The sequence below is a fragment of the Anthonomus grandis genome, chromosome 1 (genome assembly GCF_022605725.1).
Source record: "Anthonomus grandis grandis chromosome 1, icAntGran1.3, whole genome shotgun sequence".
In the NCBI taxonomy this organism is placed as follows: domain Eukaryota; kingdom Metazoa; phylum Arthropoda; class Insecta; order Coleoptera; family Curculionidae; genus Anthonomus; species Anthonomus grandis.
The window spans coordinates 886,482-912,660 of record NC_065546.1 but is presented as its reverse complement, the minus strand read 5'-3'; the positions used below and the strand labels follow the sequence as shown (position 1 = coordinate 912,660).

At 33.9% G+C, this 26,179-nt stretch overlaps 2 protein-coding genes across 7 annotated transcripts; both read right to left on the bottom strand.

The window, feature by feature from the left end:
- Positions 1–131: 131 nt before the first annotated feature.
- LOC126744043 (nucleolar protein 9) lies at positions 132–26,179 on the bottom strand. Of its 6 annotated transcripts, XM_050451401.1 has the most exons (7): positions 26,116–26,179; positions 25,880–25,917; positions 13,342–13,556; positions 12,431–13,278; positions 11,598–11,726; positions 497–829; positions 132–419 (listed from the first exon to the last, which is right to left on the bottom strand). In XM_050451401.1, exons 3-7 carry the CDS (start codon positions 13,544–13,546, stop codon positions 159–161), a joined length of 1,776 nt encoding a protein of 591 aa, XP_050307358.1. In that variant the 5' UTR covers positions 13,547–13,556; positions 25,880–25,917; positions 26,116–26,179; the 3' UTR covers positions 132–158. The 6 variants fall into 6 exon arrangements, with proteins under 6 accessions (XP_050307358.1, XP_050307325.1, XP_050307332.1 ...); XM_050451368.1 differs by lacking the exon at positions 25,880–25,917 and having other exon boundaries at positions 26,116–26,135; XM_050451375.1 differs by lacking the exon at positions 26,116–26,179 and having other exon boundaries at positions 25,880–26,045.
- Positions 1,895–3,478, bottom strand: LOC126744235 (uncharacterized). Its single transcript, XM_050451597.1, has 3 exons — positions 3,366–3,478; positions 2,963–3,284; positions 1,895–2,739 (listed from the first exon to the last, which is right to left on the bottom strand). The coding sequence occupies exons 1-3, from the start codon at positions 3,476–3,478 to the stop codon at positions 2,620–2,622; spliced, it is 555 nt and encodes a 184-aa protein (XP_050307554.1). The 3' UTR covers positions 1,895–2,619.

The window sequence follows — 26,179 nt, the reverse complement described above, 5'->3', positions numbered from 1 at the left end:
CGTTTTACCTTTTATTAATGGACATTTTAAATAACTGTTATAACTCTTATACATACATATGATGTCATTCAATTCAAATTTCATGAATCTCTAAGAATTACAACTATATTTCTAGCTACAAATAAAACGCATTATAGATCATACCAGATTTAATAGTATTATTTTAAAATAGCCTCTAACATCTTTTCAGGCTTTGCTTCCTTGCCATAGCTGTTCTTCCAATTCTCTTTATTTCTTTTAAACATAACTAAATTCACTTTTCCTGCAATTATTTTACCATATTCGGAATTAGACCAGGCACCATCTTTATGTCCCAATTCTTCCATGATACTTAATTTAGCTTTCATAGTGGCCGCGTTCCATAAGGCCTCAAAAGATCTTGAACCGAACTTAGATGAGGCAAGCTCTTGATATTTACCCTGAAATAGTTTTTTAACATGAAAGTATGACTTCTTTGTTTCTCTAAAGTTAATATAACTATTGTCGTAGCAGTTACCTTCATTTTCCAGATCAATCTCTCTCTACTTCTTTCCCCAACGAAACTGCTCGTCATATAAGAGTCCACTATATGACTTCCCATAGAATTAGAAAATAACATCTTTAAAACATCTGGGTCCATACTCAAAATAGAATTAACAAGTTTAATAGGCTTATTAAACTCCAACATTCGCTGTAGCATAAGAGCTCCTTGCAAATTCAATTTTTCTTTACTAAGATTTTCGTCGGAAACGGGACTGGTTGGATCAAATGGACGCAATCTACACATAGCAAGAGTAAATCGGTTTTGATTTTCTTCGGGCTCTAAGCAATTTAGGCATTTCATCATACTCTACAAATTATATAATTATTAGCATAAGTGAATATTAGCACAGTAAAAGCTCTTTATTCGCGCTTCCTTCAGTCGCGTTTTCACTATTCGCGGATTTGAAAAATGCGACCCAATTCCTATATTTGCGGCTAAAAATTTCTTTATTCGCGGATCGAATCAGTACGTCGCATCGGTACATATATATTGATAAAAAGGATTCAACGCAATATCCTTTGTAAACGCATCGTCAAATAGACTAATAAAAAAGTAAAATTGACCTTATTACAACTATACCCAAAGTATGAATATTGTTAAATTATATCGCCGCCGTATTGGTTCCTTTGACTCGGGCCGCCTTCGCGTCGGCGTTTCTGAGAATAGCGGCCTTTACACCGAAAATTTAAACTGCGCGATTTTCGAAATGCACGATCAATCGCACGCGTAAGTGTTTCTGTGTAAAGGTAAATAAATCCGAGAGGTTTGAACGCGTGATTCTCTCTGAACAAGCACGCGCGATTTTCGACAAGTCTTTACACGTAAGGCTTTAACTGAGCGAAATAAAAAGATCATGTTTTTATTTTATATACATATTTGTTCCAGTTGAACTGTTTCTTTTTGGAGCGCGTTATGTCGGACGGTCGTTGTTGGAGCAAAGAAGCTGTTACGGATATTATTAATATTTACCGATAATATCCATGCCTTTGACAAATAAAAAGCAAGGAATTCAGTAACCGAAATCTTAAAAATGTCGCCTATGATAAACTCGTTAAATTCTGTAAAGAAGCTGTGTTTCCGGAGTTTAACAAAGATTTTGTTAAAAAAAATCAGATTCTAAGGGGATCGTTTAGAAAAGAGTTGAAAAAAGTGAAGGATAGCTTAAGGTCTGGAATGTCGCAAGATAATTTATATACACCAGTGCTATGGTATTTTGACCTCCTTCAATTCACCATGGATGAAGAGATTCCGGCTAATAGTGTATCGAATATTGACGAGGAAACTACCGAAGATCTGATAGAATCTGAATATGGTGAAGAATCTAATATTAACGCATCTACTACGTCACAGCCTAATAATAATCAACAGAAAAACGATGTGAGTATTATTTATTTCCAAACAAACATATTTTATTGATTACTAACATTTTCCCAACTTAATCATTTCTTCTTGCCAAGGAATTGCACCTTGGGCGCTGTTAAAATACGATTTAAAATTGTCCCTGTTTTCTTTTGATGCAGATGTTGGAATTGTAGATCTACTCGGTTGCATATTTGTAATATTAACTGAATTATATCGCCAGTCACCATCATTTAACAAATTATGTGATGTGTCTTCCCTATCAAAAGTTGTTGCACTAACCTAAGAAGTGGAGCGATTGCGAAAAAAATTATGCAAGGCACAAATGGCCAGAACAACATAACAAATATTTTCATGTTTCATATTAATAGGTCTATGGAATATCTGAAATCTAGAAGAAATTATTCCAAATGCATTTTCCACTACATTTCTGGCGCGCGACAATCTGTAGTTAAAAATTCGTTTTTCCTTGTCTAATTCTCTTTGAGCATAAGGTTTTAAGATATGTTCATTCAGGGGAAATGCCCCATCTCCAATGAACACAAAATTTAAATTCTTAATAGTTTTTGTATTAACGGGTAAGTTAAGGTTTTTAGTCAATCATTTTTTATAAAAGTCCCCCGTCTGACAATCTTCCGTTTTTCCCAACGTCCACGTAAATAAATTCATAATTACTGTTTACCAAGGCAAGAAGAATGATACTGTAAACATTTTTATAATTGTAATACATCGCTCCACTATGGGCAGGCGGTACTATACGAATGTGTTTCCCATCTAGTGCACCACCAGTTTACAAAGTGCAATTTTTCGTAAAATCCTTTTGCAATTAGCATCCATTCTTCCTCCATCGAGGTAAACTAAAAAAAAATATATCTATATATATTTTTATATTATACATATATATGTATATATGGAGTAACATTTCCGTCATATTCAAATAGTAGTGAAATAGAAATAGAACACAGTTTGCAAAATAATGTGAAACATTATTATAGAGATATTATAGAGAATATACAATTATTGTAATTTGTCATTCTTGTATTTTTTGTTTGTTTATAGTAATAAACGTTACATTATTACCTTCATATGTGCTTCTTTCAATGCCTCGTATATAGCCTTACAAGGTTGTGGTATTAAAATGCTTAAAGTTGGTGCAGATATCCCTGTGGAAAATTTGAAGTCCTCATAGGAACGCCCAGTGGCCAAAAATCTCAAAGTAGCAACTAGTTTTTCTTCGGCACCAATGGCTTTCCTCATGATTGTGTCTTTTTTTAATATTCTCACTTTTACCAAATTCAGCAAATAGTCAAAACAAGTATTGTCCATTCTTAGGTAATTTTTATAATCTTCAGGATAGTTTTCTCGCAAATGTTGAATTAATGGAATATCATTATACCGGGACCTGTAATATTATTTTGATGAAAAAACGAAATAATAGTTACAAACGTTACAAATAAAAAAAGTAATTAAACATAAGTCTTACCGGTAATCCTTAACCCAAACACTACGCTTCCGCTTATTCGATTTTTTGGGCATCATTGTTATTCCAGCTGCCACTATAACAATTATACGTTTATTTTCCTCAGATACCGACATATTTGAATGAACAAATTAAATAATATAAAGAAAACCTCTCCTAAACCTTTTCAAAAAATACAAATTCCACGTCTCGTTCCACGCGCCACGTAATCGCTATCGTAAGGATTTACGCTCGAAACAGTTTTAACCAAACGCAAGAGTTTCTTGGTAAATTACAAGTTTTTTTGAGGCACAGTTTTGATCGCAATTTTGACCGTCCAAATTTGCATGCGAGCAATCGCGCGTTCCGCAGGCGTTACGTGTAAAGGCCGCTAATGTAAATACAATGTAAACATATTTTTTTGGGTGGTCTCGCTGTAAGAGTCGCTTCGCTTGTTTTAACGATTCATTTTTCCATTAGTTATTCCATTCGTTCCAAAAATCGTGTCCTCCAAATTTATAATGTCGACGAAAAAAATTGAAAAACGAGTTTTAACGCGAAAAAAATCTGTGCTACCGCTTAAAGTGAAAATAGAATTGCTTGATCGTTTACGCCTTGGAGAGTCGTTTGCATCGATATCACGCGCTCATTCAATGTCAACGAATCAACTGTACCATCGATAAAAAAATCTAGTATTTAAAGTATTTAATGCAAATGAAACTGCACTGTTTTATAAGAGAATGCCAAACAGTTAAGTCACACGATCAGTAATACTGACAGTACTTGATATTGTCAGTATTTCATCAATATTTTGAAATTCACCTCACACTATCAATATTTCTATACAATATTTAGTTTTGTTGTGATCGTTCTTTCTCGTATTCCTCTTCTTCAAAAAAATGGGCGATAAACAAAAAGCTTGTGTTGCCATTATATTGTACTGTACAAGTTTTAAACGCAAGAAGCAAAAGAGACGTTGGATGAAACAATGGATAGGTCAGCGTCAAAAATACACTCATTTGTTAAATTTTATAAATAACACGGATCCAGATGATTATCAAAACTATTTCCGAATGAGTAGTGATGTGTACAATGAACTTCTCAATCTCCTAAGGCCTTCTATTACCAAACAGGACACAAACATGAGGCAAGCAATATCAGCAAACGAAAGGCTAGCGTTGACGCTACGATTTTTAGCTACTGGGAGATCGTTTGAGGATCTAAAATTTTCCACTATCATTTCTCCTACAACCATAAGCGAAATTGTGATGGAGGTTTGCAACGCCATAATTGAATTATTGGCAGACTACATCAAAGTAAGTAAACATTATTTTTCCATAAAACAAATATGTTTTTTTATTATTTTATTTTACATTAGAAGCTATTACAATTTATTTAAATGAACTTAAATATGTCTGTATAGTAGGAAGGTCTGTTGGTGATTGTGGTGTGTGTTCTGTTGGAAGGGCTTGTTGATGATTTTGGGATACATTTTGAAGCTCTAAATATTGTCGATTTTGACTAACGTTGTGTGCTTCATCCAATGGCATTGGTGGAGAGAACATGGGTGTTGAAGTGTAACTGTAGTTGCAACTTGCGGATACACTTTGAACTGATGGTGCTCTTGAATATACATCAACAAAATTTGCTTGGTCACAATTTATTTTGACGGAGCTTTTGGTTAAGGTGCCCTGTTCCGCCTCGAAAAGAATATCATTTATGTATTTCTCCGCCAACCTTCGTTGTTGTGGGTCAATAAGACTTTTCAACTTTGCTCCCCAAAGGGATATTCATCGTCTTTAGTTAGATATTCACGCACCATGGATAATAGCTGCTGACGATCTTGGTTATCCTGGTTTCCAGTAGCTTTTCTTTTTGTTGCTTTCTCAGTTCTATCAGTGCCTTCTTTTTGTTGCATGTCTTCAGAACGCTGAAACAATAGGAAACAGATCAATGAATTAAATGCTTTGTTTTTTTAGATACCATTAACCGGAGACGAATGGGAGAAAATAGCAAAGGACTTTGGGGCAATAGACGGAAAACAAGTTCACATTATTGAACCAGCGAATTCCAGATCAAGGTACTATAATTAAAGGGCACTCACAGCATCGTCTTGATGGCGATTGTAGATGCTAATTATAATTTTATAATGGTTGATGTTGGCACTAACGGACGGGTATCGGATGGAGGAGTTTTTTACAATACCGATTTTTGGGAAATGTTCCAAAACAATCGGTTGAATATTCCTGATGCCTCAAAACTGCCAAATACCGACGAAAAATTTCCTTACGTTTTTATAGGGGATGATGCCTTTGCGCTGAGCAAACATTTATTGAAGCCATTTAGCCAAGAGGATTTATCAGTGACAAACCGGATTTTTAATTACCAATTGTCACGGGCTCGTCGAGTAGTTGAAATTTGGCATACTTGTTACTCGATTTGGTGTATTTCAAAAAGCTATAAATTTATCACCTGAAAAGGCCACCGTTGTTGTTTTAGCCTGCTGTTATCTACACAATTTTTTAATGAAAACAGCAAATACAAATAATTATTATAATAACATATTAAATGTAGGAAACAGGGGAAGTCGTTATTGGCACAGAGAGATCCGAACTACATTGAATGGGCTTCGTTTAGGATCATATCGAAATGCATCAAAAAACGCTAAGCAAGTTAGGGAACGCTTTAGGAACTACTTAAATAAAGAGGGGCTTAACTTAATCGAAATAGGTATTTTGGTTTGTTTAAAAAATGTAAAATGTAACATTCCTGTTCCAATAAAACACTATTTACTTACCTCATTTTGTTTTATTGAGCTTCTTCCTTTCTCCGGAATTCCAACATCTGCTAAAAACTGAAGTTCATAAAATATCCACGAACTGGGTTCATACACACTTTCAGCACTACTACCAGTGCGCTTAGAGTCTTTTATTTTCTTCAATTCCTTCCTGTAATTACTACGTAGTGTATTGATTTGCCTTTTCACATCTTCAATAGTGGCTTGTGCCTTTAAACGTACATAAATTTGAAGCAAAGCTTCGTATCCGCGTCTTTTTTTGTCTCGTTCGGAATACTCTCTCAATGTGATATTCCACAACTCTGGCATTGACTTATAAGCTGCAATAAACCTCTTTGATATTGATTTTCTTGTTTCTTCTTCTTCAGAAGATATGCTGGATGAACGTGACCCTACAGGAGACTGCATCGTTTCCATGATGCCTCGATGACTTCACTTGAAATACTGAATTACTTTACTTTACTGCGCTCGGACGATCAATATTTTCATCAGTATTTTGGCTCGGCCTAAATACTTTCAGGACCCCGAAAGTATTATCAGTATACTGAAAGTTCATCAGTATTTGCCCTCACACGATCAGTACTATTGTCAGTATTTCGAAATACTGTCAGTAATACTGATCGTGTGAGGGCCACTTTAGAGTTACACTGCTGCTATGTTCTAATGCACCTTGGTGATGGTTTCATTAAACCACTAATGCTTTACAGATCGTTTAATCCTCGTGCTTTAAAAAATCAAAACAAGGACGACCTGCCAGTATTTTGGTGTGCTAATAAGAAAGCATGGGTTACAAGCGCTATTTTTTGTGACTGCTTTCGAAATTGTTTTGTTTCTGAAGTTGAAACTTATTTTTAGAAAAAGCAGTTTTAGTTTTGGACAATGCACCAGGTCATCCTCGGGAACTTGAAACTATGCATCCGAATATAAAAGTGATATTTTACCTCACAATACGACGGCTTTGCTACACCTGACGAATCAAGGAATAATCCAGGCCTTTAAGATCCATTACATTAGACGAACCTTCAAAATCATATTGGATAATATGGAATGTGATCCTGATGTGAATGTTATGGAATGGTGGAAGAAATTTGACATAGCAAAAGGCATTGTAAACATAAAAGAATCATTGGAATAACTGAAGCCATACACATTGAAATCATGCTGGAAAAAATTGTGGCCTGCTCTGACAGCAGAAAATGACGAAGAATCTGTGCAAATTCAAACTTTGCCTGCAGACTTGGAGGAAATGTTAAATTCACAACCTATTGAAGAAGAGGCTTCAACAAACACTGGAAACGTGACATTTAATTCAAAAAATCTTAGCGAAGGTTTAAGAATGGCAAATGAACTTTGTGATTTTTTCATCTATGGAACGAAGTCTTATTTTTGAGACGCAAAAGTATGGATTGAAGGAGCTTTTAAAAAATGCCAAGCAAGAAAAAATTACAAAATTCTTTAGGTCATTGCCTAAGCCTGAAGGTAATAATTAATCAATATGGTCAAAAACTTTAATTAAATAAATTTTTTATATGTATACAGTGTGGTGACTTTAACTGGAATAAATTCAGTTAAAACAAATCAAAATTTATCTGGCAAAATTCCTGAGACCTGTTGATTTTTGTTTATTTTTTTCACATTTCAAGAAGTTTTTGTATTTTTTCACCTACAGGGGAGTTCCAAATTAACCCCAACTTTTTTTTTCAAATGGAAAACCACTTTTTTTAAACTCTCATTGAAAAGAGCCCTTTTTCTTGATTAAATTGCCCTATTTACTTTTGTGATTATCTAAACGAGAAATACGAAAAAAAAAAAATAAAAACCATTAAATTATTAAAAGTTGCGTTTAATGTATAAGATGCTCAAAATGAGCACCATTTACTTGTTGGCAAAGCCCAAGACGATAATCAAATTCGTTTCTGACATTTTCTAATACTTCTGGAGATATTTGTCGGATTTCTTGCCTAATACGTTCTTTGAGTTCGTCTAGGTTTCCTGGTTTGCTCATATAAATTTGACTTTTCAAATGTCCCCACAGAAAAAAATCAAGTGGGTGAGAGAGAACGTGCCTGCCACTCGATTGCACCCCTTCTACCAATCCATCTATTTGGAAAATTGTCATCTAAATAGAGATAAAGAGCACCATCTTGTTGCATCCAGATTCTTTCATCATACAAATCTGGATCGAACTGACTCGGATATAAGGCACGTAAGACTGGAACTAGTTCATGTTCAAGAAATTCTAGATATCTTTCCCCAGTTAAAGTATCATTGAAGAATATGGGCCCTATAACTTGCCTGCCAATTATGCCAGCCCAAACATTAGTTTTCTGGGGATATTGTGTATTAGTTTCCCTTACCCAGTGTGGGTTCTCGTCAGACCAGTAGCGACAGTTCTGCTTATTAACATGGCCGTTTAGGGTGAATGTAGCCTCATCAGAAAAAAGGATCCACTCCGAAGATATGCGATTTTCGTCAATGGCGTTCATCATTAATTTACAGAACTGAACTCTGCGATCTGGATCGTTTTCCAATTGAACGGGTTGCATTTTATAAGGTTGTTTGTTTGCACTTTTTAAAATTTTTAGCACAGATTTATAATGAATAGAGTTTTCGCGAGCTACTCTTCTGGCTGCAGTTACCGGATTTTCTTCCATCGCTAACAATACATTTAGTTGGGCGTTTTCATCGATTTTAGAAGAACTTTGTCTTGAAACATCCCTCACGTGCCCAACTTCTCGAAATCTGCTTTCGATTTTACTAACCATACCTTGGTTAATAGGTGGCAAATCTGGATATTTCTGCTTGAATAAGTGGACACACTCTAGCTGAGTACGACTTCTGTCCCCATAACCAATCATCATTAAGATTTCAATCTTGTGGGATTCGGATAAATAAGGCATTTTTTCAATATAAGTTAACTTATTTAACCACTGGTTGAAATTCACTTTAACAGTGACACTACAACAATGTCAGGAAATGTCTTGATACCAATAAAATAAACAAACACGCCAAAAATTTACCAACACAAAATATTTCGAGACTTTTAATAATTTAATGTTTTTTTTTCGTATTTCTCCTTTAGATAATCACAAAAGTAAATACGGCAATTTAATCAAGAAAAAGGGCTCTTTTTAATGAGAGTTTAAAAAAAGTGGCTTTCCATTTGAAGTTTGGGTGAATTTGGACCCTCCCTGTAGGTGAAAAAATAAAAAACTATCTTGAAATGTGAAAAAAAATAAACAAAAAATCGACGGGTCTCAGGAATTTTGCGAGATAAAATTTGATTAGTTTTAACTGAATTTATTCCAGTTAAAGTCTGCCCAACCAATCTGTAGCTAAGCGGTGTCGGTGCGGGGAACGTCGTTGTAGACTAGACCCGCCTCATTTCATTCATGAAATGGCCAGTGACGTGCGAAATTTTATAAACCGATTATACAGATTTGAATGTATTAAATATTAAAAAATATGGTTTGGTTTTAACTTTAAAATAGGTACTTGTAGGTAAGATATTAATTTGGAAATTAAGGTCTTCTAAAATATTTTATTTGTAAATATGTAATAAAAAAGTGACAGACAAGATTAGGGAAGTTTGAGATAAAAGTAAAGTAAAGAAAACACAAAATTGTAATACACCTACTTAGTTTATTCACTTAAAATAAGAGTGCCGTACTCGATACCTGGATATCGCGAGGGAAAGAGCACGGCAGATAATCCGAATTATGCTGTTTAAACATTGAATTTACTACATAATATGTATGATTTTAATTATTAGTTAAATAAGTATAATCAATTTGTACCTGTTGAAGATATATTGCTAACCACTCCAGTAACAGTCTCACTCTGCCAGCATTTTTTAAACGTTAGGTCATTGTCTATCCAAGTTTCATCTAAATAGACAATATTGCGACCTTCGGCTCGGTGTTTTTTTATTTCTCTTAGGTATTTATACCTTAAAGATGTTATTTTTTGAAAATTTTCTTCTTCTGGCAATTTTTGCAACAGCTTTCTGGTAGTAGGCACAACTTTAAACCCATATAAAATCGATTTATTAGGTGTTTAACTATTTGAAAATGAAAGTTGTCGTCTTGTTCCACCTTCGTCATTCGCGGTCTTCTTTTGCCGGGACTAGAAAGCATTTTGTTGGGGTCCGTCCGCATCCTTTCCTCATCTTCTTTGTGAATTTTTTTCACCATTGAAATGCTTACGCCAGTATATTGAGATACTCTTTCAAGTTTGCGCTTTACTGGTAGATTAACGAAGTTATTGGTAGCTTCTTCATCGCAAACCCTAAAAATTTGTACAAGAAGTATATAATCCTGATATTCGATTTTTTTTAGTCGTCGTTCCGATTCATATTAATTATATTTATAGACATTTTATATTCAAAATAACCAACATTAACTTTAAATCTTTTTTGTTTGTAAAGCAATCGAGCCTGGTTTTATTTCATTGAATATGATTTTTATTTATTACAACATTAGGTACATAATTTTTGAAATTTAGTGTCGCATAAATTATGATTTTATTTTAATGTTTTTTTTTCATAACTGTGCTTAGGCTTTATAATTCTCTTATTATCATTTTACTTACCTATAAACATTCGCAATCACTTCCCTTGCCTGGCCATGAATTGTCTTTCTATGAATAAAGTTATTCATTTTAACGTAAATAACACAAAAACTGTTGAAAATTATGAACTTTAATAACAAAGAAACAAATAACACAAAACAACAACAATAATAACAAATAAACTAAACTATGCTACACTACTCAAAAGTCATAAATTAAGTAGGTACCTAAAAATACAACAATAAAAACAGTTTAATAGCTCAAAAGTATTAACATACGCCGCCGCCACTGAATCCGCAGGAAATCGATATTATTCCGAAAATTACACAAAACCTGGTAGGATGCGATCCAATAAGATAGAGAAAGACAGAGAGCTGCATAAAAATAATAAATTAATGGCCGCGATGTCATCAACCAATCACCTGTACCCAAACAGCGAGATGCTTCCGCGAAAGCACGACGTTGCCGACTTTGTAAGTTTTATTAGGAATTTCGGATAAATGTTAGTCAATATTGGATTTTATAATATGCAAAACATTAGCAAATAGAACTAACAAATATGGTTAAAACTGCATTACATTATTTATTATCTTTTTTATGATTAAATAGCTTAATTTTACTATTATATTTACTTTTTATTCAATACTATTTCATTTTTGCAGTAAGACGTGACAACGCTTCAAAATTTCGCCTGCATTCTTTTCGTAGACACAGATCCGACGGTCAAACTATATGTATGTATGTACTTGTTTGTTATTTTGTCACCTAGGAACGTATCCCCTATAAATTACCATTCCATATTCACGGTTTCTTTATTCGCGGCATATTTCCGGAACGTATACCTCGCGAATAAAGAACTTTTACTGTAATTAAAAAAATCCTTTTCCTACCTGAAAAAATGCTCCTTGCTTGGAACTTAGCCTTTTGCAGCCTTCGCATAGTGCTAGAAGGACTGCTGGATGGCCTTTCTCAAGAATTTCTTGAAAATTATTGTGCAATTCTTCAAAAATTGAGTCAAACTAGAAAAGAAAATATATAGTAATAAACGTTTGCTAGTGGCTAAACAGAGACTAATAGTCCTGGGAAATGAGATGTTTGGGTATTTTTGTAGTTTGTACTAAAGAGTGGGCACTATATTTAAAACACTTGAATGGTTATTTTATATTTAAGAAATGCTACTAAAACTCCAAGATATTTCTGAATCAGTTAACATGGAAAGGAATTTAATTGTTTTTTAAAAACTAATTCATAAATTGGAGTTTTATTTTAAAACATCTTTGCTGTATGACCCTTTTAGTGCAATTAATCTCATTCAAATATTCCACAAAAAGAGCCTATTGATAAAATGAATGTAGAGTAAAAATATAATGATTCCTCAAATACAGCCCTTGCCTGCATGTGTTCCAGGGTGGAAAACAAATATTAGAGCAACCTTAAAATAAACCTCCTTAATCTAAAAACCTTTTAAATGCAAGTCCCATTTTAAGAAAAATAAGTATTTCAATATTAATTCATAATTTACCCTACACTTAAATGCAGATTCTCTTTTTAAAGCTGCATTACTCAGAGTATAATAGTGAATAAGAAAACACTTAATGTATATTTATTATGAACACAACTGTTATTTTGCTTCATACACTTTTTTTCAAATTTTGTAAATGCAAAAAAACCTATTTTTACATAACTTATTGTACTATTAGGAATTATCCAATTAAATGCTTACCTGTTCCTTATTATAACAACAACCAATTAATTTTTGTACTGCAAAGTTGGTGCTTCTCATACAAGCCAATTTCAGTACCCTTCCACAAAACAATTTTTCCCAGTATGCATTAAAATCTTTTTTGCCAGCAACCTGTAAGCATGTCTCTAAAAGCATTAGCATACTTGTAGACATAAACCCGGGAGGTAAAGTATTATTTTCATCAGATTCTTTTAGAAAATGCTCATTTAATAGTTTTTTTAGGTATTTTTTTAGCAGATTGTTATCGCATTTCTTTAAAGCTTTTAACAAGACTTGTAACATACCAGATGTTAACTCTAAACTGCATAACTGACTAAATTGTGGCCATACCAATAATCTTTCTCCATATTCTTTGACTATCTCTACAAATTCTGGTTTCAATGGAGCATCCAAAGCAATTTCATGATTATCAATTTTGACGCCTTTTGCATGTGGCCTCTTCTGGTCTTCAACTATTTGGGCCAAACCAGAAAAACATGTTCTAATAATTCTATTACCAAAATTATCCCAAGCGTAGTCTTCTAAATTGTTTAATAAAAATTTACTGATTTTAACAACAAATGTTTCATACGTACAGGTATTTTCATTAGATTCTTTTAAATGTGTTTTTCTACAAGCAATGGATACCAATGCTTGCAATACAAAGCTAGCAAATCGGTCTTTACTTAAAGGCCTTAAATCTTCACTAAATTTGTTCATAAATCTTTGTAAGACTTGATCATTGGCAAAAGGGAGCAGGGTTTCTATAACCCTACATCCTACCTGGTTGCATGAACATTCTATTTCTTTATCAATAGTTTGTTCAAAAACATTTTCCACAAAGGCATCTGAAAATATCAACAATAACAATTAAACACTCTTCTTTATAACTGATTTGCTAAGTATATTACCTCTATCTTCATTGCTTTCAAATCCTTCTTTATATGCCTCCAATATGCGAACAAAATATTGATATGTATCTGCATCCATATGGGATCCTCTCCCGTAATACCCCTTTTTGGCATATTTTTTTGCATTCTGTAAGAAAGTTTTCTTACGTTTCCGCTTGTTTCTATTGTTTGGAGTGGTAGAATCTTGTGGGTTTATGATTTCCATTTCAGATTGTCTATAAGAAAACACTCTGAAATAACATTGATGTATAGGTAATAAATGGTAATGTAATAAATAATGGATGTATAGGAATTTTAAAGTAAAAAATGGAAATATAACCTAAAAAGTAGATCTCCCAATGCAGTGGCTCGAAATTTTACATTATATTTAGAGGAAGACAACTGAAATCATTATAAAGTTGTGATATAATATTAATATTGATTAATTAAAAGATGATTCAGGAACAAGAAGAAGTGGGTCTCAAACAGATTAAGTCTCAGAAGACTAGAATTACAAATTGCTCTGTTATATTAATTGATCATATATTAACAAATAACTACAACTTAACCTTCCGGAGCTCGCGCTAAGTATTTTGGAAAGGACTCTCGCATGCAGCCTTCAAATGTGCATATTTCTAAAAATTATTGGCAATAAAAGTTAATTTTTATTTATTTTAAGATTTTATTCATCGAATACATTGATTTTGGCATTTTAACAAAACTTATAGCTACAAAAAAATTAAAATAAACATTTAACAACATATAAAAACTTTCTAGAAATTAAAAATAAAAATGTGTTTCATTCTGAAACGATTGTGTCAATGAAAAATGATAGTGTAGACGTTAGGGTCGCTCCTGATGAAGCATTGAAACTATAATAAAGTGGCATTTTGCAATATTTAGATCCAGAGCATTCTTGTTACTCCACTGACCTAGTCTTTTTAGGCCTGATTTAAGTTTTATGATGAACGATAATTTATATTCCCAGGAATCTCATCACGGTTTGGTGACGAACGTCGTGTCTCCCTCTCCCTTAGCCCTGTTGGCCGCCACCTGTAGCCGTATCGGTCCGAACGAAATCCATCAAAACCAGATCAACATGTCGTCCACAACTCCGACTCCTCAAAACCAGCAACAACAGCAGGTCAAACAACATTCATGACAAATAACAAGTGAATGCTCTAAACAAACACATTTGTGGCATTCAACACAAAAAAAAACGAGAAGGTCTATTTTTTTCTATCGCAGTATGAGCAACGTCCACGTTGTCCTGCTGGCAGGGGCTCAGGTGTAGGTGTTTCCAGTCCGAAAAGTTCTTTTATTCTCAATTGCGTAGCCTTAGGAATAGTTTGCGTCATTCGACGGCGAATATAGCCCTCCACTAATTGAAATGACAAAGATCGCAAAAACTTTCTTCGTCGTATACTTTCATTATTATTCATTGAATGAACAACAAAAGAGTTTATTCCCGATACATTGAGTAACGAATAGAACACAACCATGGGCCATCTTCTTGTATTACGTGCACAGTTATAAGACGCACATAGCTTGTCCACACAGTCAACACCTCCTTTAGATGAGTTGTAGTCCAATATCATATCTGGTTTTCCAGTAGAAGCATCTATTTTATCGTCAAAATGCATACTTGATAAAAGCAGCACGTTTTTTTTTCTTTTTTGGTGTATATGATACTAAAGTACAGTTATGACGAAAGGCGAACATGGACGATAAAAGTGGACGACCCAAAGGATTCGAAAATTCAGGTGGCAATTCCCTTTTGTTTTTTCTAACTGTACCTAATTAAGTTAGCTTGAAATCGGACTGAAGGGAATTGAGTAGCTCCATACTGGTAAACCAGTTGTCAACTGTAATATTACTACAGGTTCCTTTTATTGATTCGCACAATCTCTGCACCACTCTTACTCTTAACTCTACTTCAGCTGATGCCTTGGTTAATTCTTCTTTTTTAGGGTAGGCAACTTTGACGCATGCATTTCTATTATGCTTTTGAATATTCAATCACTGCGCGGTAAATCTGATGATTTGTATATACTTTTAGACAGTTTAAATTTTCCAAACATTGTCTTACTTACTGAGCACTGGTTGAGAAATGAGGAACCAATTTCCCTTCCTGGCTACTCTGTAGTTTCCAAATTCTGTAGGGCTGGCCTTGGATATGGTGGCACTGTGGCTCTTGTGCATCAATGTTTTTGCGACGGATTTGTTGGTTTTGGCGATTTTGATGATCTTAGTGTCGAAAAGGAGTTTGAATTCTCAATTGTTTATTCTGGTAAAGCCAATTATTATATTGTGTGTATGTATCGTTCCCCAAATAGTAGTATAAGTACTTTTTTGGATAGGCTTGAACAATTCCTTTTCAAATTTTCTCCTAAAAATACTATAATTCTTGCTGGCGATATAGATTTTGAAGATGGGGAGAATAGGGCTACATTGGATTTAATTAATTTGCTTTCCTCTTTTAATATTTCTATGCATGTTAACAGCCCTACGCGTGTAACAGGTACCACATCAACAACCATTGACTATGTTGCCTCCAATATACAGGAGAATGTAATTTGTAATGTATTTGATCCAGCTTTGTCTGATCATAATGCCATCCTGGCTCAGGTGCCATTCAGAAAAAGATACAAATCCAGAGGTTTGGGTAGAATTTACAGCACAAGGAACTTCCGGTCTTTTGACGCAGGATGTCGGTCTTTTAATTGGGACTCAATATTTTGTGAGCAGGATGCTCTTGCTTCATTTCACGCATCTCTTTCAAAATTAGTTGATAGATACTTTTCCGTTCACCCATTAAAAAATCGATTTAGGGACCGGAAAAGATGGTTAACTCCTGGTATTCGCATTTCCGGTCGTAATCTTAGATTTTTTGGTATTTTCAAAAAGTTCTACCCGATAAATAATTTTGTATTGTCGCTATTCTCGAGATATCGAAAAGTTTACCGGAAAGTTGTGTGTGAGGCGAAAAGACTCTATTATTCCAAACGTTTGAAATATTCCTCCAATGAGCAACGCGAAGCGTGGTCAATTGTTAATGAGGTTGTGTCCAGAAGTAATGACTCTCAAGAAGTGCAGATTGATTCTGACATATTGAATAAGTATTTTTGTTCGGTTGCTGATATCCTCACAAAGGGTCTCTCTTCCACTTATGACCCTCTCAAATTTTTACCTACCACTAGTGGAAACTCATTTTACCTCAGCCCCACTACTCCCAAGGAGATTTTTTGCACTATAGGATCGATGAAAAAGAAAAGGGCATCTAGTGACGATGGTATTTCAGTGAATTTATTGGAAAAACTTCCTTTGAGTGCTATTCAGGCTCTTTCTGATGCTATTAATATTTCATTTTAGTCGGGCACATTTCCTCTTTGCCTAAAATTAGCAAAAATTTTGCCTCTTTATAAGGGTGGTGATCGTTCTAGTCCATCCAACTATAGGCCGATTTCAATTTTGTCTACTTTATCTAAGCTGATTGAAAGACTTATGAAGGATCATCTTTTAAGGTTTCTTCTGGGGGAAGGGGTTCTTCGAGATGAACAATTTGGTTTTCTATCAGGGAAAAGCACCTCTGACGCTATGTTTGATTTCTTGTCCAAACTTCTCCAGGGTGTTAATGGAAGAGAGGCGACTGCGGCGGTGTTCTGTGACTTGTCCAAGGCTTTTGATTGTGTGACTCATAGAATACTGCTTCAGAAGCTTTCTGCTTATGGAGTTAGGGGTGTTGCACTGAAGTGGTTTGAGTGCTATTTGTCTGGTCGCGAGCAGTCTGTGTACCTTAATGGTGACTTTTCTGGTAGGGAGTCTGTGGATTGTGGTGTAGTGTGTTAGCATATGTGGACATTTTACATTGTTTGCTGACGACACAACGGTTTTATGGTCGAATAAAGATCCCAAGCAGCTTGTCAGAGATGTTGCAGCCGATCTCCTGAAATTAAAGCAATGGTGTGATTCCAATCAACTTTGCTTAAATATGTCAAAGTCCCATATTATTGGTTTCAATTTTCAAGCTGAGAGTCTTGATTTTGGTGAGAACGCATTGGACATGGTAGACAATTCTGCATTTCTTGGTTTAGTCATTGATAAAGATTTAAAGTTTTCTGACCATATAATAAAGTTAAATAAAAAACTTGCTTCTGGCTGCTTCTCTGTTAGGGCAACCGTTCATGAACTAGGGAGAGATGTTGCTCGTGATGTGTACTTTGCTTTGTTCGAGTCGCATTTAAGGTATGCTCTTCCATTTTGGGGTGCATGTTCAAATTATCTGTTTTAGTCTGTTTTTGTGCTGCAAAAGAGGGCTGTCAGAAGTTTATTTAAGGCCCATTCTAGAATGCATTGTGGTAATCTTTTCAAAGAGAGCCGTATTTTGACCCTACCATCATTATTTATTTTGGAAACTGCACGTTTAATATTCAAAAATAAGAAGAGTTTTCCAATCCGACATCACAGTTATCCTACCAGACAGATTAATAATATTCCCCTTCCTATTCCTCATTTTACATCTATCAAAGATTCATTTATATATCGCGGTTTAATGATTTATAATCACATTAGCGTGAAATTAAGAAGTTTTCAGTCTTTGCGCTAGTTTCGTTGTAAACTGAAGTCATATTTGCTTCTAAAAGCCTTTTATTTGATTGAAGACTTTTTTAAGGCTGAGGATGCTGTGTAGTAGATGCTAAGCTTTTAATCTGTTAATTTTAATTTTGAACGTACCTTTATGTGTCCCTTTATCTCTGCTACCTTTGTCTACATGCATATATTTTGTTTTATAAGGATTTTGTTTGTAACATTTTTCTCTTGCATTTTTTTTTTTTAGGCATTTTATATGTTGTATATATTTTTTATATTTGTTTTGTAAAGTCTGATTTGATTGTATTTATTTTCTGAAGCTTTGTCAATAAAATTCGTGTACATGTACCAAATTTTCGACAATAAAGTAATTGAAAAAAAAAAAAAACCACTGCAGTGGGAGAATTACTCGATGGAATGGACCCTCAGGCTGCTTTCCTACGTAAACCTCCATGTTGCAGGTGTAGAAAGTCTTGGGGTCTACCATAGCAAATATTTTTAGCCCATATTTATTGGGTTTGCTAGGTATATACTGCCTAAAGTTGCAACGCCCCCGAAATGCTTCTACCTTCTCGTCTATTGTTAGCCATTCAAAAGGTGTATAGGCTAAATCAAAGTGACCAACAACTGTATCAAACACTGTCCGGATGGCGGCTAGCTTGTCCAGTCTGTTTCGTTCGTCTCTAGTTGCCAAATCATCAAAACGTAAATGATCTAGCAGAAATCGAAATCGACATTGGGACATCGTTAGTCGAAAAAGCTCGACGCCAGTACCATTCTGTGTCCATATTTCCTCAATATTAAGTCGATTAGATTTCAATACCCCAGATAAATAAAGCAATCCAATCAGTGCTTGTATTTCTAATATGTCCGTGTCTTTTGCATCTCTTTCACATTGGTAATTGCCTCTACTCATGGCAATATGTCTGTTTGTATTTTCGACTATCGAATTCAGTACTTCGTCTGTAAAAAAAGCTTCCAAATGTCAATTTCTCTTTTTAGGTCTTTCGCAGGTCTTTTTACCCCTGGAAGATGCTTTATCAAGTTCTCCGCCCTGGTTTTCACATTTCTTTTCGTCATATGTTTGGCCCACTCAGTTCCATTTTTGCCAATAAACACAGGGTAATTTCCCCTAGCGACTTCAGTCTCCGAAGTTTCTTGTTCGGTATCACTATCCAAATCTTGCCTTTCTAAATTGTCTTCTTCTCCATCATCTTCTTGGCCTTCAAAATCACTCTTTGGCTCCTCATCATCTTCTTCCAAACATTCTTGCATAAGCTTTTGCAAACGAGCCTCCTCTCCAGGAGCACGCCATCTATAAAAGTGTGCAAATAATAATAATATGTCTTAAATTTTAATAATAAAAACTAACACTCACCATTGCACAACAAGTTTAACAAAAAAAAAAACGCAAAAAAATATTTAAATTGAACGCTCGTGCGCGGACTCAGAGTCCGCAGTGGCTATAATTTGGCAATAAACGCACACACCAATGCACAAAGGAGCACTGACTGTAGGAGAACCCGGGATAGAAAGATACTTAATATTACAGCGCTGCGGGTTGTCGATTGTCGAAATTAACGACAAAATAAAATAGTTGCGGAGTGAGAGTTCGCGCGCGAGCTCCGGAAAGTTAAATGAAGCTTCTAGAAAACTTCCCAAAATCACTGATAATCATTGATAATGATCACTGAACATCATTGATACTAATGTAAATATATCATATATATGTATATGTATATACATATGTAAAAAATGCAATCTAGTTAACCATTTACCTTATTCTAGCTTAAAAAAAATATGTTTGACTTAAAAAAGTGGATTAAACCTTAGCATAACACTTTTAAAGAACCTTTTTAGTGTTAAAATTTCCCCGCCATTTAATTAATACATTATTAACTACAGGTAAAATCGCTGATGACTTAAATAAAAGCTTTATAGTTCCTATTCCAAAAGTATCTAAATCTTGTGAAATAGGTGACCTTTGACTAATAAACTTATTAAAAATGAAATCTTATATGACGACCAATCGGGATTTAGAACTTTCCAATATGTGTGTGCTGAGTGGAAGGGTTATATTATTAAAAAAAAAATTAGTGTATTTGTAGAGCTAAAATGGGCATTTGAGACTATTGCCAGGATATAGTTGTACAGAAACTTGGTTTATATGGTATTTATAATATGGATACAAGATTTGTAATCTTGTAGGAAAAATGTGTGGAGAAAAAGGGAAAATTGTGTGGAGTTTCATTTATGAATTTATTTGCGGATGATACTTTAACATCTTTTTCTGACAAAGATTTTAGGCACATCACCATAATCTTAAATAAAGAACTCCAATTATTGTATGAATGGTTTTGTCAAAATAAATTTAAATTAAATAGCTTATAGGCAAAATGTATGGTGATCAGTTCTAAGGTTTTATGTCAGAACTTTTGTGGTTTGGGACATAATAGTTACTATAAATGGAGGTGATAATGATTTTGTTTCTAGCATTAAGTACTCGGGTGTTATGTTAGATCCCCAATTAATATTCAGTAATCATGTGTAACAAAATTAAGAATAAAATTGGATTTTTCTGTTGTATGTCTAAATGTTTAGCTCACTGAGCTAAAATGTTAGTTTATAATATACAACGGAAACAGATAAAAAAACAGTAAAAAGATGCTTGTCAAAAAAAAAAGAAAAACCTAATAGGGTAAACCTACCAGTTGTTGGACACCTGCGAGTTATTGGACATTCCATTATTTTAACTAAGAAGAAGAATTCTGTATTTAGTAGTTTGCTAAATATTATTGAGATGTCGCCATTATACTATTGGTATCAATATAGACATAAATGACATTTCTGTTTTCACGCTAATTGTGAGATTCTGTGGTTAAGCACAAAAAAGTGAGTTTCCTTAAGCCTATTTTAAAAAGCCTTAGGTGAATTTTAGTGTTGTAATTACCAGTGAAATTGTACCAAAGTGCTCGCATAAATATACAACGTAGTGGTCTAGTAAAAGTAAGTATTTTTAAGGTTTATATCAATATATTTAATTTAGGTTATGTTTTAGAGGGGTGTCCAATAACTGACTTTAAAATATGATTCTTTTTAGTTGTTGGACATCTGTCCAATAACTGCATTTTGCAAAGTTTATACACTTTTTGTGTGTAATTTTTGTGCATCTTCTCCTGTTTCCAGTACTTCGATTTTGGTGTTAATAATCACAGTGTAGCCTCTATTTATACTCTGTCCTATAACTGAAACATGATTTTTTTTGTATCTATAGTTTTCAATCATGCCCAAGAAAAATAAATACAATGCGGAATCGATGGAAGCCGCGATACATGAAGTAAAAAATAACAAAATGTCATATAGAAATGCGGCACATAAATACGATGTACCTAAGTCAACGCTGGAATTCAAAATAAAAAATCCTGGACATAAAGACACATGCGGTCCAAATCCAATTCTTTCAGCAAGAGAAGAGTCTGATCTTGTAAGGTGAAGTTAATTTAGTTAGGTAAGATGTTGAAATATCAGGATAACTGTTTTTAATTTTGCAGGTGGATAGAAGAGCTGGCCACAAAAGGATTCCCTAGAAAACGAGAGGACATTTTAAATAGCGTCCAAAAATTTTTGACTGAAAATCCACGTCCTAATTCCTTTAAAAATAACAGACCTGGCGATAGTTGGTTTAAGGTAATTAGGCAACAAAGAATATACCGACTTGGAAAATATTTATAGATGCCACTTTATATTTTAAGCTTTCTTAAAAAGACATCCAACAACTGTACAGCGGACAAGTGAAGCAGTAAGTGGTGCCAGCGCTTGTGTGTCAGAAGCAGATATTCGAAAATGGTTCAAAGATATAAATAGTTATCTTAGTTCCAAAAACTAAATCATTGATGACCCTTCAAGAATTTACAAGGACGATGAATCCGGGTTTCAGATTTGCCCAGAAAATGGCAAAGTTTTTGCTAGAAAAGGCGCAAAAAATGTTTATTCTGTAGAAAAAGGATCATCTAAGGAAAGCACCACTGTCATGTTTTCGTTTTCTGCTTCTGGATTAACTTGTCCGCCAATGATAGTGTATCCTTACAAGCGAGTTCCGGAAAAAATAAGTCAGACTGTCAAAGATCCTGATTGGGGCATTGGAACATCTGACAATGGGTGGATGACGGCAGATACGTTCTATGATTATGTGAAAAATATATTTCATTCGTTTTTGGTGAATAATAATATACAATTCCCTGTAATATTATTTTTGGATGGGCATAAGTGCCATTTAAGTTATGACTTGAGCCTACTTTGCAATGAGTTAAGCATTGAAGTTATAGCCTTATATCCAAATGCAACGAGAATTCTCCAACCATGCGATGTTGCAGTGTTCCGGCCCATGAAAATGGGATGGAAAAAGGCAGTTAGAGAATTTTATGAAGAAAACCCTGGAGAAGTGCTAAATAAAATGACATTTGCTCCTCTACTGGAGAAAGTAGTGGCAGATAATATTAAAAGAGACACTTTAATCAATGGATTTCGTGTATGTGGTTTATTCCCTTTTAACCCAGATGCTGTTGATTACACTAAGTGTTTGGGAGGAAATCAGCATGTTGAGGTAATATTATAAAAACTTTTTTATTTACCTATTATAATTTAAATTATCACCTTACCACATTTTTAGGTAAAAATGCCGCCCCCGCGTATGGACTATAGATCATTTATTACTTTGACTGGTGAAGTTTTAAGTAAAAGATGTAAGTTATTCGATGATCTTTTGGTTAAGGAAGGTATTACCGAAGTAATTTTTGGCTTTGTACAAAATATGGAGTTATTTTGAAAAACCTGATTCATTGACACATGTTAAAAAAAAAGACTTTGACGTAAGAGACATATCAGAATCGTTTGCTACTGAGGTGTTTTACTCGACTGAGGCTGAACCTGAACTAGATCCATCTGAAAACCAGCCTTCAAGGGAACCAGAAATTAAAAAAATAAATGTAAACAAAACATTGTCATAAAACCTAGTAAGGACACTTGTAGCTTGCCGTCAACATGTAAAAATATAGGAAAAACGAAATATCGAAAAAATCTCCTTTGCTATAACATCAAGAGAGTACCGGGAAAGTTTTGAGACAAAGCGTGCCTTAATGTTAAAATTAGAAAATAATAAATTAGAGAGAAAGCGAAGAAGAGAAGAGAGTGCAGCAGCAAAAGCTTTTAAAAAGACTACACGAGATACTGACAAAAATAATTCATGCTTGTATGCAAAGTTCGTACAATCCAAAATAATTACCTCACATGTGATAGCTGCAAGAAAAGAATTCACCGACTATGTATTCCGAAGAAATATAACGAACATGTTCCTGAAGAAGATGATGACGATTTATTCATGTGTCACTTGTGTTATACTATGGAAAGCGATGATGATGATGTTATTTCAGAAATAGAAAGTGAAGGAGATATTGAAAGATGTGACCGCAAGGAATCCAACCTCAAAGAAATAGACAGCAATGAATGTAACACCGATCAACAATCAAAAGAATTTTGCGTTAAGAAAGATAATGAAATAAATACACAGAAAAAAAAGATGGCAATGAACTGAAACAACTAGGAAGTTGAGAGGAATATGAAGTAGATGAGAACGGTCAAGTCAATAGCAAAATTTACAAAAACCCAGGAGAAATAGAAAGTGAGGAAGAAATAATGAATAGACGATCTTGAACACTATAGGAAAAAAGTGGACCAGATGTCAGAAAATAATTGAAATGACGACATGGACGTCGAAGAACTTTTTAATAAATTTTTTTACACTAAGTAGGTAATTTCAAGTTTTTATTTGCTTTTACTAATTGCAAACTCAAAACTCTCAAACTTAAAAATGCTTTATTGTCAATATAAACATAGAAGTTGTAGACAAAGCCAATAGACTGTACATTAAATGAATAAAAACGAGAAACTAATTTAAAATAAAATAAAATTATATAAAACTTTGAAAAATACTTAAATGCTAATAATTGAAAAATTCACCATAGCGCGTTTTCATTATATCGCGAAATATGCAGATCTGGCGATGGAGAAATTAAGACTGGTGGCAGCCTGATGAGACTTTTCTACATACATTCACAATATGGTCTTCAAATTTAAGGAACTTGTCTATGGAAAGACCCAAAAACTTACTGAACGGTGGCATGGTGATGGCTTCATTATTCAAACATATATCATTTGTATTACATTTAAAATTAAGGATATTTGTTTTGGAAACATTAAATGTCAAAAAATTTGCATCACACCAGTCTTTTATTTTTAACAAATCTGCACGTATTTGCACTGCCTCCATTTGAGAAACATCAGAGTCGTGCCAGAGGATGGTGGTATCATCGGCAAACAATGTAAATTTGCCAGTTACCTGCAGTTGTGGCAGATCGTTCACATAAATGAGAAAAAGTAAAGGACCAAGTACTGATCCTTGCGGAACTCCCACATTTATATTAAGTTCCTTAGAGATACCACCATTAAATTTGACAGCCTGGACACGATTTGATAAGTAGGAACGAAACCACTCAAGGGCAGTTCCTCTGAAACCGTAGAGCTCCAGTTTCATTTGCTTTGCCTGTGTCCAATAAATGAACATTTCGTGTCCAGTAATTGAATTTTTTGTCCAATAACTAGATTTTCGGAGTCGTTTTAGGACTTTTCACATTTTCTAAAAGAACTTTAATATTAAGGATATTTCAAACCCGTTGGCATAAAATAGGATATATGTACTAATATCAGGCATAGGCAAAAAAATATCAGTTAAAAAATACTACAGTGGCAGCAATTTGAAATTCCAAAAAAGCTTAACTGTCCAGTAACTGCTAGTTTCACCCTACTAACAGTTGTAATAAAATGGAATGCACATTTGCTTTTATATTTTAGTCAAATAGTCTGACATTAAAATATCAATAAAAATTTATATAAAGAAAAATCCAAAATCATACAAACAAAAACATGCACTGTGACAAGAAGCTATGCATAAAATTAGCCAAGGTTAGGCCTTCCCTATTAAAATCTAAAGACTATGTCTAAAGCCATTAACTTCTTTGAGGTCACATGACATATGATTGAATACCTTAATACCCTCACAAAAAATTGATTTCTGAATAAAAGTGGATGTGGGAATTGGTAGTTTAGGGACTAGATAAGATAATTGCTGGCATTCCTATCCAGGTCCTATCCAATCCTGAACCAAGCTTCTCACTTACAACCCTAATGGCAAAGCAGTCAGCTGATATTTTACTGGAAATATTTAGCACAAACATAAGACTGTTATGAGCTGACGAAGACCCTCAAGATAAGAGTGGAACCAAGATTGTGCTATGCTAATGTGCGCTTTAATTTATAAAATTGTGCATGTTTATTTTTATATATAGCTTTTGTGTATGTTTATATATATATTTATTTATTACATATTTTACTTATAAAATATATTTAGTACACATAAGCAGCCACCAATGACTTGGAAATTTAGGATTCAAAAAAGTATTCGAGTAACGAGTAGTTGGGGTCGAAGGATTTAATTACTTCTAATCTTCACATGTATTAGATATTAAAGTATCAAGTAGATACTATCTGCACATCTCTATAATTATAGTAAGGACAACTGCATTGAAAAAAATATTGTTATAATGGAATTTGCTCATGGTGGTTAAGAATGTGCAAGAACTTTGGAGGGTTTTTGTAAGAATCTTAATACACAAAAATTTGAACTATGCTTAATATTATTATTATTATAAACAATTCTAATTATAATTATAATTTATGTGATACAATTAAGATAGTGAATGAATTAAAACAATACTAGATGTAAAAAGGGATGCTTTGTTCAATTCATCATTTCCATTCAAGTTCTCTATTTTATCCCTAGTAGTACTCATTGTTGCAGATCTGTTTTTTCATTGATTTTTATTATACTAATTAAGGATATAAAGGAAAAACTTACCTGGAAAATATCAGCAAGTACTACAAAAACAAAAAATCCTAGATGAGGATAAAAAAAATTGAAATTTTCAACTTTTTCAAGAATGTGTACGTAAAGTATGAAATAACCTAACTAATGAAAAATAAATATTGAAACATAACCTAAGCCTAACCTAACCTGAAGGGTTTACAATCGCGATCGCTTAACGCTTAATAAAATTAAAAAGTCAACTATTAAAGAAATGAAAAGGGCACTACCTAACAAAGGATTTGGACAAAACTTTTTTCCAAAATAAACAATAAAATCTAATCTGGTCAAGCA